Source organism: Ctenopharyngodon idella, chromosome 12 (genome assembly GCF_019924925.1).
Source record: "Ctenopharyngodon idella isolate HZGC_01 chromosome 12, HZGC01, whole genome shotgun sequence".
In the NCBI taxonomy this organism is placed as follows: Eukaryota; Metazoa; Chordata; class Actinopteri; order Cypriniformes; family Xenocyprididae; genus Ctenopharyngodon; species Ctenopharyngodon idella.
In genome coordinates, this window is record NC_067231.1 from 22,090,888 (window position 1) to 22,103,331 (window position 12,444).

Genomic DNA, 12,444 nt, shown 5'->3' on the forward strand with positions numbered 1-12,444 from the left:
TGAAACGGCACATTTGCTTTAAAACGAACATATTTATTAACATAACATTGGTTCACAAATAATCTGTGGGGAAGGGAAGAAAGCAATGTTAAAGACATCTTAAAAAAATACAAACTGTACAACATTTATAAATCTTATGAACATTCATAAATAGCAAATATTTCTGTGTATTGAGTCAATCGGTGTACTGTAGGTTGTAGCCCAGGCATGTATTTTGCAGACAGGTTCAGATTCACACTCCTGGCTTAAAGATTACAGCCTTTCTGACTGATGAAAAAAAGCATCAGCATCATTTATAATACATGCATGACTGAGTCAACATATTCAATATTCAGCAGATGACTTAAGAAATCAAGAAAACCTTGCATTCTTATAGTCTTTATCATGCATACATCAGGAAATAAGTGAAAAGAGAACATTTCAAAAACAATTACAAAAAAGCTAACTGTACAAAAACGCTGCTCACAAGCTCACATCCCAAAACAATTTTTCCTGTTACTACAACAGAGTGTATATAACAGATCAGTGCTTACGGAAACTAATTTCTCTCTTAATTGTACATATTGTTATACCACTAATTCAGCACCAATTCAGAGCCTCTGGACTACTTTTTGATTTCTCTGATATGTATGCATTAGGGTGGTGTAATTACACAGCCGTGGTGCTGAGCAGCCTTGTGGCGTAAACATCGAACCACAACAACAGTTACGTAACCTCTAAACACATCATAAGACCTGCCTTCCTGTTGAATGAGCAGGAAAAGTAAAAGAAAGCATGTAACATGCATTGCAAAAATGCACTACGTTCTCTTATGAATATTTTCAGTGCCTATGAAATCTATGAAATCTAGATGCGTTATGGAAAAGGCGTTAGGTTAGGTTGCAATCATTTGCTGTTAAGATGTACAGACGTGTAATCATTTCAAAATAAATAAATTAGATTAGACGTTACAGTATGTATTTCCGATTTAAACTTAAATATAACAGTGACACAGGAACAAAAAGGAAATCAGTAAGTTAAGACATCTTTCGGTTCATTACATAGAAAAGGGGATTGACTGTGGCTCATAGGAAAGGCAGCTTCTTCAGAGAATGCTAACTGAGTTTTGACTATAGGTTCTAAAGGTCCCATGTTACCTGTACACATCAGTCATTACAAAATCTGCCACTTATGCAGGACTTAGCAGCAGCTTAAAGGGACAGTTCACCTAAGAATTAAAATTCAATGAAAATCAATTATTCACCCTCATGTCATTCCAAACATGAATGATTTTCTTTCTTCTGTGGAGCATAAAAGGACATACAGTATGTCTCAGAATTTTTTTTATTTTTATTCATCCTTACAACAAAAGTCAATGTGGCCAAAAGCAGTTTTGAATCCCATTGACTTGTATGGACAAAACGGTTGGCACATTCTAGAAAATATCTCCTTTAAAGAATTAAAGTCTGAAACGACATGAGGGTATGTAATTGATGACAATTTTTATTTTTGGATGAACTATCCATTTAAATTCTCCATTTGATGAGTCTATGGTAAGTCAGAGGTTTCAGGTTATATGTTGGAGAATTGCACTAGTATTGGAAAAAAAGAAATGCTGGTAATTTGAAGATTAGCTGGTCACTGTCAGAAAAATCTGCACATCTGGTGACGCTGTAAGTGAGCCCCTTATACTCCATAGCTGCAGCCCAACTGGATCAATTAAAATAAAACTTCATTAAGTTGCCTAGAATTATTTATAGTGAGGCAATCAGCAAGAGGTAGAACACAATAAAAATTGAATATCCCTCTTTACCAGTAAACACTGAATTCTCTACATAAAATAATTACAAAAAAATAAAAATTAAAATTAGCCCAACCCCATCTAGAGTTAGATATATTCTTTACAGAACACCAGAAATAATTATCTTGAAAAAGTGATTTTGTCATCTGGCATGCAAAAAAATCAGTGCATTCTGGCTGACAATCACATGTAAAAACATTTCAAATGTCTCTGTAGACAGAATGAGAACAATTCGAGCTGGAACATTCTTCCTTCAGCTGGAAAGCTTTTGCTTTGCCTGATTAAAAGTCTTTGCGTTTTGATTGAACTTAAGAACTTTGCAGTAAAAATAGTTTAAAAGAAGACTGAAAAAAAGATTCCAGCTATTCATGCCTTTCATCTGATATCACTTTGTAAAAGAAATTTCAAGCCTGTCTGATTCTAGGTTAGCAAGTAAATGAGTTTTCACACAGTCTCACATTGTCTGGCTGCATTTGATTTTGGAAGCAAAGCTTCTCAGCTAAGTTGCACTGGCTGATATATTCACGTGTACATTATAAATCGCAAAATAAAACAGTGAAATATTTCCCCTCTGAATATGAGGTAAGTTGAGGCGATGACATTCACATTATAACCTGTTAAAACAGGCTTCTTACGACGTAGTAAATGAACTGCACGAAACCTCTCAGCAGAGTGACGGCTAAAATACGAACACAGAGAACCTACAGCTAAAGCTCATCTCATGAGCGGTCAATTGTCTCATGTTTGAAACTAAAAAGAAATCAATAAAATTCCCATTTCACAACAGCTAGAAAAAACGTTAAAAATAGAAAAGAAAAAAAAAATCATGCTAATTTAGCCCTCCGTTGTACATTTTGGTATATATTTGCTATATCGTGCATTAGTTTGAGGTTTCGAGGGGGATAAAGGAATGGCCTCATTGGAAAATAATCCCTCTACTAAATGACCCTGTCCAAACCAAAGCAGCATGCAGGTGAACATCCCTCAAACAACACTGATTTAGGCTTTACTCAAAGTAAAGTTAGATTTTATCTAAGATAGTTCAGGATCTCACTGATTAAAAACGCAGCCCTCAGTGGCGTTCATGGCAGAAATAAGGTTCCGCCCATCGGAGGTGTGGCAGGAAGAGCTCTGCTGAAGGGAATCCAAAGGAGCCTTGATCTTCTCCACCATGGAAATGAACATGACGCTGAAGAGTAAGACCATGCCGTCCTGTACAGACGCAGGTCAGAAGGGAGAGTTCATTCCCAGCTTAGTCTCAAACTGAAGCTTCTGCCTCTTCTGGTAACGCACTCGTACCCTGAAATCAGAGCCATATTTTACTGGTTATCAAAATCTAGCTGTGGGTTAAATGAGTAATGCTTTATGTAGACTAAATTTACGCTCATTTAAAGTTTAAATGAGATAGACATGTTCATAAATTAATATGGAATCAAATTTATTGAATAAATACTGAATGAAGACTTTGAGTCCAGTCATGTGACTCCAGTCACAAGCTAAATGTCGGCGACTGCCAGTAAACATGAAGTTTAGTCATTTATTACATTTAATAAAAGAGCTACAGTGGCTTTCTCAGTGGTTACAATGTTAATTTCCATTTCTATTTTGCACTAATTTCACCGGAAGTGGCGATTTTATTTCCATGGGATGGGAAACACTACATTAATCACATATTGTGTTTGCCATATGCTAATTTTTGACATTAAATTTGCAACTTGCGAACTGAACATGACACAGCAAGATTGAATAAGAACAAAATGAGATTTCAAAACTATGATGAAGGAGAATAACACTTTCTCAGTCACATGATCCTTCAGAAACCATTCTAATGTGTTGTTTTTGTTCTTATCAGTGTTTAAAACACTTGCACTGCTTAAATATATTTGTGGAAACCATGATAAATTCTCTTTCAGGATGCTTAGATTAATAGAAAGTTCAAAATAACAGCATTTATTTGAAATATAAATCTTTGATAACATTATAAATGTATTTACTGTCACTTTTGATCAATTTAAAGTATCCTTAGTGAAAAAAATATTCTTACTTAACCCAAACTACATTTTTGGTCTACTACTGATGTAAAGATGACTTGGAATTCATTAAATGAGTCGTATGGACTAATGTTATGTTGCTTTCATGTTTTTTTTTTTTTTTTTTGATTGCCTCTGGTCACAATATGCATTCATGGTCTGAAAAAGCACAGTCATACAGGCTTGGGACAACATAAAGGTGAGTAAATGATGACTGAATTATCATTGGTACCCTCTACATTAAAGCGATTTCTCCTCTTACCTGATTTCATGCAGTTTTACTGCTTCATTGATTAGCACCACAAGTACGATGGACAGAGAGACTAACAGCCAGACCAACAGAGGAATGTGCTGTAGAGTGAAGACCACTTCTGTACTCCTGTCCTGCCACAAATGATAATCTATCACAGCCTGCACCACCTGTCCCAACAACCTGCACGGGGGAGAGAAGAAAATCCATTAGCGCATTTAAATGATCCCAGGAAAGTTTTCAAAAACATTTTACTTTCACAAATTGCTTTTAATATGTGACTAATATAATATAATATAATATAATATAATATGTAATATGACTAATATAATATGTGACGCTAAAAAAAAAAAAAAAAAAAAAAAAAAAAACACATTCTCTATATGAAACACTCACACCACAGGCACTGTAAGACACCACCATGTGTTACTGAACGGGTTCATCCTCCACAGGGGTGAAGACCGGTGCACATAACTCAGAGAGATGACCACTGCAAGAAGACAGTGAGAGAAATTATAATTAACATGACTATAAATAGATAATGTTTTTTTTTTTTCATCCAAATCTACCTAGATAAAACATATTCAAATGAGGCAGTGCATTTTATTAAAGTCACCTGTGTGCAAAGCTAGAAACCCTGCCATGATCTTCTGAATTAGAAGCAGCCCATTTGACAATTCACCAAACCACTGCGGGGCATCCTTGGAGCTGTATATATTAATTATTGATTAGAACTCATAACTAATTCATATAATCTAAACACAGAGAAAATGACATATAAGCGTGTGTGTGTGTGTGTGTGTGTACCTGGATGTGAGTATGTGGGAGCAGGTGATGGTGCTGTTATCAATTTTTGTGAGGTTAGCTGCTATAGAACACACTTCCTGTAGAGAAAACCCAAAGCCGACTAAGTAGGCCAACATCGTCAGACCAAACTTCAACAGGAACCAGCCCAGGAAGTACTGCTGGGTCTGTGGGAGGGAGTCAAAAATAACATGAATGCACGTGTGTGTCAAGATTGTTTAAATAAGTTCGCTGTTTAAATCGGGTGGATTGTGTGGTCTCATGACTGACCTTGCGTGGTATGGAGTCCAGATTCTTTCCAGTAGCGACTGTCATCACCGAACTGTCAGGAGGTTTTCCCAGGAATGACACGCTGTGAATGCCAAATTTTATTTATATATAGGTCACCAATATGTCACAATGAACAAGTTTTACTAAAATGCAACATGTGGGCATCTTTTTTGTCATTTCTTCTTTAATACCTTAACAGAGGGTAACAGAAGCAGGAAAGCCACAGTATGTCTGTGATGTTCATGGGAGGAGGCAGCTGAAGAAGGCAGGCCAGGAACTACAAAATCATTACATAAAGAGTAAAAAAATATGTATAATCAATGCATCCTGTACATAACATGCAGTTTTGGACACAGTGTGTCTTTTCTCACCTGAATGATGACCAGTGTCAGTTGACACTGCAGTAGGAAGAGGAAGCACTTGCGAATGCCGTATGTAGTGTGTCTCGCCTGAAGATACATCAAAAACAGCACTCAGATTCAATCATTTTCTGTTTTAAGACCGTTTTATTAGGCATATTCTAATTATGATGGAGGAATGGGACTGGGACTAGTCCTAATCATATTCTTAATTATATTTCTTTACATTGACATTTTTTCTGCTTGAGCTGTGACATTTATAATGTTACAAAAGTTTTCTTTTTCAAATAAAAGCTGTTCTTTTGAACTTTCTACTCAAAGTGTTTTTTTTTTTTACACAAAAAAATATTAAGCAGCACAACTATTTTCAACATTGATAATAATAAGAAATGTTTCTTGAGCAGCAAATCAGCATATTAGAATGATTTCTGAAGGATCATGTGACACTTAAGACTGGAGTAACAGCTGCTAAAAATTCAGCTTTGCCATCACAGGAATAAATTACATTTTAAAATATATTAAAATAGAAAACAGTTATTTTAAATTGCAATAATATTACTGTTTTTACCATATTTTGATCAAATAAATGCAGTTTTGGTGAGAGACTAAGAGATTTTTTTCATAAAAAACATTAAAAAAAATTTTTTTAAAAATCATACCGACCCCAAACCTTAGAACTGTAGTGTAGACCAGGGGTGCCCAATCCTGTTCCTGGAGATCTACCTACCTGCAGAGTTCAGCTCCAACCCTGATCCAACACACCTGCCTGTAATTACCAAGTGCTCCTGAAGATCTTAATTGTCGGATTCATTTGTGATTGATCAGGGTTGGAGCAACATTGGAGGAAGGTAGCTTTACCAGAAATGGGACTGGGCACCCCTGGTGTAGATAAATGCACTGAATGAGCTTGTATATTCTTGCTCCCATGTGATCAACAGCATTCCAGAAAGAGTGTTTATGTGAGAGCTCCCCAAACCTGCTCTATGAGTTTGACCATGCTGACACTCTCGCCCTGATGGAAGGACACGGAGCAGGCAAGGCTGTTGAGTTGAGCACTGAGCCCCAGTGGAGACAGCTCATCACAGTCTTTATTCAGCCCGCAGCCTGCAGCGTATCCAAATGTTTCCCACGAGCACCGGGACGGGTACAGTGGATCCAGGGAGATACTATAACACACAGAGTGAGGATTTCCAAACCCTTATGATCACTTTAAATTCATATGAATTTAATTCATTTGAAACATGCCTACTCTCAAACATTTAGGATAATAGTAAAGTCATCAAAAGTATGAAATAATGGGAATTATGCAGTGACCAAAAACTCAAAGCTATCTTTTTAGCTTCTTGAAAATTGCAAGTCTTTAGACTGCAGCTTTGCATAAGATTATAGGTCATATTTAACTATGGTGTACAGCAGGGGCGTTTCCTCCGAAGAGACAAGAGAGGCAGTGTCTCCTCAAAAAAACTGGATGAGAAAATAATTGATATTACAAAAATAACAAAACGTGACATTAAAAGGTGTAAAAGTCACTAGTTTTTATAAAGTAACACTGTCCAACAGCGACACCCGCAGGTAAAGTTAATGTGGGAGGCTTGCCTCCTCTCAGCTCATTGACTTATAACAGACCCCCTAAATCGTGCGGTGGGTTTAATGGGGGGGTAATATAATGTTAATTCAATAGAATGAATGGGGGAAAGTTACGTGAGAGGGGGCAATACCTCCATCGCGCTATGATTCATTGGATATGATCGGTTATGATTGGATAAGATTGGTTTGTATGATAAATCCCGCCTCTTGTTTTTGTGCTCATTCACGAATCAACCTAAATGATGGTGCCGTTAATGGGAAGACTAATTAAAAATTAAGTAAACTCAGCCACTTATATACCAGCGCTTTATGTCACATCAAAATCAAACTTGATATGGCCTGAAAACATGATGACTGTGGGGGTTTTTATTGCGCAATCAGCGTGGTGAAATTAAAGGTACGTTTTCGTATCTGTCTATGACCAGTGCATATAAGCTTGATGACTGCAGAAAATAAGTTGCTTATTAAAAAGAAAAGCTGAACATTAGTTCACAAATAATATATATTGTTTAAATTGTTCCTGCCTTTGGTTATTATTTTGGAATACAATGTAAAAATGCGTAAAAATACTAACTTGATGAAATTTATACTTGGTTTTAATAAATAGAACATTACATAGTGTAAAAATACAAAATAAAATTGTATTTGGTCTTTTTTATGTAATGTTTATTTAAACAGGAAAATTAAGTGTAACAGGGACAAATTTACATTTGATATACATATTAAAAAAAACTTCTCATTTTAAAACACCACCGCACACTACTGGTGTACAGTGATGTAGGTGCAGTCCGATAATGTGTGTGCTACCCACCTGATGTTGCTCTGCAGGAAAAGACAGCTGTTACGGAAGTTAGCAGAGCTCCCCAAACAGCACGTCACCTCTCTGTTCTCCTGCATGATCTTCATCATTTCACACATTGCTGTGAGACACAAACATTGGAGGGCTCAACACAAGTACACTAGCATATAACACACATGGACTAAAAGCCATAAAACTTTAATTTTCAATTCAAGGGGTCTTTAAAGTCACCATGAAATCAAATTTTTTATGGAATATTACAGTGTTTATTATAAATGACTATCCATGCACATCATTATTTTTCTTTTAAATTAATGTGCCTTCTTAATCTTTAATCAAAATAATGTCCCCACCCCCTCACAACATCTCTTCTCTGATGGGGCAACATTCCCTCCTCTCCAGCAACCTGTCACTCACATGAGATCGCAGCAATTAGCAAACGACAATGATCCAATCGATTCCCCATGGACAAAATCAAGTCCCGTCCTACATCTTTTCTTGTTCAAGAAGCTGTTTCACTTGGATATGTGTCACAATAAGGAAGAAAAAATGATCAAAACTTCTGTTTCATGTTGACTTGAAAGCTGGTCTTGAGGCTGACTCACTTTCAGGGGTGCAGTCTGTGAACAGGGGCACCAGTAGAGGCACATTGTCTATGTTCTTCAAATGAGGACGAACCTGATGGATGCCACGAGGCAGTTTGGCCTACAGAAAAACAGAGAGGAAACAGCACTAATTACTCTTTTCGCAACTGCAAAACCAAATCATAACAAAGGCTGCTCTGTGCCTGTTCAAAATTCAATGTAAAGATACAATGCCGCATAAAAGTCAGACTAAATTATGCCTGCTCTGACCCACCTCAGCCCCTAGCATCAAAGTATACAGTTGTAATTGAAGTATAAATGCCACCTCTGAGCAATATTAAACACTCTTTGTAAAGACACCTAACAGAAGCACTTCTGTGCTGCCTTTGCACTCTCACTATGGCACTAGAGTCTGATGTGACAACATGGTATTAGAGCAGACTGCTTACTCTGTTGCAGTCTTCTAAGAAACTGGGCACATCACTATCAGTAGGCTGGAAGCTGGCAAGATCTGATTGGTCCTCAGGCAGTAGTGGGCCCTCTGCATCATCACGAGAATCTAAGAACAGAGAGATGATGGTTCATTTTAATAAATTCCACAATGGATAAAAATGCAGTTGATATAAACTTTATGTGCAGGCAGGCAAAAAGACACACTTACCCTGCAGAAGGTCGTCATGTAGGGATCCTGCTTGGCTAGGGCTGGACGGCGCACCATCGTAGTGACCATCTCCGTTTGGGGTCAGAGAGATGTGACAGTTCCAGCCCGTCTCCAATCCCATCTTCTCTGCGAACACCTACAGGAAGACAACATTAAGATGTGATAAAATACAACACCCCAAATACATCATGTTTTCACAGCATTGGTTTTCCCATCAGTGTCATACTTTGCTGCGCAGCTCATCCTCCATGGAGAAGTACACAAAGCGGATACAGGCTCCCACCAGGTTCTCGATGAGCCGAACAGTGTCCAGTCGGGCCTGGAACTGGGATGACACCATTCCCATGAAGATTTGGCCACTCAGAGCTTGAACACAGTCCTCCTTCTCCAAACCTTCTCCAATACCCTCTGAAACACATACAGTACATGTGTATGTTAGAGTTGGTAGGTTTGATCTATGTAAGTTTTATCTGTGTATCTATCTATCAATCATCCATCTACAAATGGATCAATAGATCAACAAACAATCATATTAAGATATATATTTTTTCACTCTACGGTCCAGATTGTGAGCTGAACAGACAATGTCTCTCACCATCAGAGCTCCAGCTGTTCCTGCGGCTGCCGTGTTTGATGGGGGTGGTACTGGGAAGCTCCACCCCAGAAAATAGTGTGGGGCCTGGAGCCAGCTCCACACACTTTCCATTGAGCTGCTCAGACAATGCCACCTGCATAGGCTTATAGGCAAATGCAGAACAATATCCTGACAGACAGGCACGTTGGTAGAAATCTAGAACCTTTTTCCTATGGGGCATAACACCAGAACTTCAGTACAGAAACAAAATTCTCCACTCTGCCTTTTAAGAAAACTGAATGACTAGTGTTAATATTTTAATTGATGTCTCTGACCTATCAGAGCCAGACAGCGGATATATGTCCGCTCCATCCCAGAAATCCGTGCAGGCTTCCAAGATGAGGTCGGCCGAGCCGTGGGAGAGCATCTGTACATTATCTGAAGAGAGTTCAAAGGACAAAGGTCAGTGACTAAACAAACCACCAAGAACAAGCAGGAAGTGGAACAGAAAAAAAAAAAATTGGCCATACTGGTAGTGCTGTCCCTAACAAACAGACTGATGAGGTGACTGATGGGAGGCTGGCGTTTAGTGAAGTGATGTAGTCGTCGAGGGGCAGATTCTTTGGCCTTCTCTCCTGAAGGGAGCTGGTACAGAGCCAGATGATTCTCATGCTTAAACAGTTCCCTCGCTCCCGGAGTGAAACCTGACATAGAACAGAACAGGAAAGAACAATCCAGTAATCTTAATAAGGGTCTAATTATAGTATGTGAAGATAGAACATTGAATCTATCTCATTACTACTGACTAGAAGCACTGCCAGACTAGATGTTGACAAAAAATCAGGTATGCACAACATTTGATTTATGGTGCATCCATGTCCATAGTGGCCAATATTAGATATTTTTTTCCATCTAGCAATATTGGTTAATACTGGATATTTAATTGTTCATGCTCATATCCCCACCTTTTACATTTAGATTACCATTACTACCATCTATCATTCACATAGTCTTTAAAAACACTAATAATTTAATGTAATAATGAATATCTATTTTTCACACAGTACATTATAATGTTATGGTCTATATTCATTTTTAGCAATTAAAGTGATTGATTTTAGTTGTTAAAGTTTTATTTTTAATGTATTTGGACAAAAACAATTTAGAATTTATATTTAAGTATATTTAAGTTTATATTATTTTGGTATTTTTTATATGGGTGCATGAATATGATTACGAATTTGGCCAGTGAATTGCCAATTGACCCTTCACAAAGACCTGTCCCCCTTAGTTACTGTTGCTACATCCAACAAGCCACACTTAATGCTCTCACGCAGTAAAAAAAACAAAAAAAAAAAAACATCGCGGAGCAAAGAGGACACGGACAACGTGCTGACAGACAAGACAGAGGAATTACTTTTCGTATGAAACAAAGTCTTTGCTTTTAAATGATGTCTTTTTAAAAAAAAAAAAGAAATTCAAACAATAAATACTGTTTTGTACCTCTTTAAGGTGTCGTGAAAGATTGCTGTAGCAACTAAGTTCAAGCTACACATAAACCGATCATCTCTTCCTAGTTATTGCACGAAATAAACATGAATGAACATCAGAAAGTACGTTGTTTTAACAGCGGAACGATGTCAATACACGCCATTTTTCAAGTTTATGTCCACCAACGTTAACCTACTAACTCTCCTGTCTGGTTTGTTTGTGGGACAAAATGGCGGATTCGGCTTAATGATTGGTCAGATCGCCTGTCAATCAAACTCCAGATGAAGGGTGAATTAATTGGCCAATTTATTTTAAAATCTCTATATTGAATGTGTTCAAAAATGTAATTTGTGTTGTTATATCCTTGGATTCTTAGGACAGGGTGGCCCATAGAGGCTACAGGAGTACAAAATGAATAAAGTCCCAAGTGCATATGATTGTGTAACCAAAAATCACAATATAATAACTAGAAAAAAAGACTGCTTTGTATGCTTTTTGCCAATAACTAATAGCTCCAAAAACAATAATTTGTACCAATTAATCTGCAAAAATATAAATTCTGACAATGTATGTTTATTAACAATACTCTCACATTTACCTATAAGGCGAGATAGTTCGCAGAGGCCCCAGGGAACGTGAACGGGTAGAACTGCCCCGTGGCATTCCTGCAGCGCCAGGTTGGACAGGTGATCTGAGAATCGGCAGAGCTGCTGGGTGACGGTAACATTACACAGGTTCAACAGGATGTTCAGTCCAAGGGGCTTCAAAGAGGGCAGGTGATTCTGCCAACCAGAGTCATCAAACAGGATGCTGACGGGATTCTGCTGATCCTGGGACAAACTCAACATCTCCAGATGATAGTCACACACAAAATCTTCTGCTTCACACAGATCATCACCCACACCGCATGGCTGGAAATAGAGACATACACAAAACACATGAACACAAATGCACAGTCATAACCTAAACTAGCTCTGCAGGTGCAGTCCTACCTGAGCAATGTCATCTCCACCCTCTGTGTCATGGCTGAAACTGACGTTGGAGCCCGATGGGTGTTTGGAACGGGTGGTTTGGGGTCCTCGTCGCTGGCGTTGAGTGTCCGAGGAACGGGCGGTGTCATGTGACGTCTCACTGGGTTCCTGCTCGGCCATGTGAAGGGAGGGTTCAAATGCTGGTAAACACAGCAGTGCTTCACCTTCCTGAGGCTAAACAGGAAAAAAAAACAAACAAAAAAAAAAAAAAAAAACACACACTG

The 12,444-nt window shown here is 38.0% G+C and overlaps 1 protein-coding gene across 2 annotated transcripts in view; it reads right to left on the minus strand.

Moving 5' to 3' along the window:
• Nucleotides 1-12: 12 nt before the first annotated feature.
• tmem94 (transmembrane protein 94) overlaps nucleotides 13-12,444 on the minus strand; it is a 30,086-nt gene continuing 17,654 nt past the window's right edge. For both annotated transcript variants that reach the window (XM_051913973.1, XM_051913972.1), the window contains 19 exons: nucleotides 12,182-12,394; nucleotides 11,788-12,100; nucleotides 10,229-10,402; nucleotides 10,034-10,136; nucleotides 9,720-9,928; nucleotides 9,351-9,532; nucleotides 9,125-9,260; nucleotides 8,913-9,022; nucleotides 8,485-8,584; nucleotides 7,892-8,000; nucleotides 6,470-6,659; nucleotides 5,506-5,583; nucleotides 5,326-5,411; nucleotides 5,135-5,216; nucleotides 4,868-5,031; nucleotides 4,677-4,768; nucleotides 4,457-4,550; nucleotides 4,073-4,243; nucleotides 13-3,080 (listed from right to left, as the gene is read on the minus strand). In XM_051913973.1, coding sequence (XP_051769933.1) covers nucleotides 3,008-3,080; nucleotides 4,073-4,243; nucleotides 4,457-4,550; nucleotides 4,677-4,768; nucleotides 4,868-5,031; nucleotides 5,135-5,216; nucleotides 5,326-5,411; nucleotides 5,506-5,583; nucleotides 6,470-6,659; nucleotides 7,892-8,000; nucleotides 8,485-8,584; nucleotides 8,913-9,022; nucleotides 9,125-9,260; nucleotides 9,351-9,532; nucleotides 9,720-9,928; nucleotides 10,034-10,136; nucleotides 10,229-10,402; nucleotides 11,788-12,100; nucleotides 12,182-12,394 — 2,679 coding nt within the window. In that variant the 3' untranslated portion in view covers nucleotides 13-3,007. The remainder of the gene's footprint in view (nucleotides 3,081-4,072; nucleotides 4,244-4,456; nucleotides 4,551-4,676; nucleotides 4,769-4,867; nucleotides 5,032-5,134; nucleotides 5,217-5,325; nucleotides 5,412-5,505; nucleotides 5,584-6,469; nucleotides 6,660-7,891; nucleotides 8,001-8,484; nucleotides 8,585-8,912; nucleotides 9,023-9,124; nucleotides 9,261-9,350; nucleotides 9,533-9,719; nucleotides 9,929-10,033; nucleotides 10,137-10,228; nucleotides 10,403-11,787; nucleotides 12,101-12,181; nucleotides 12,395-12,444) is intronic.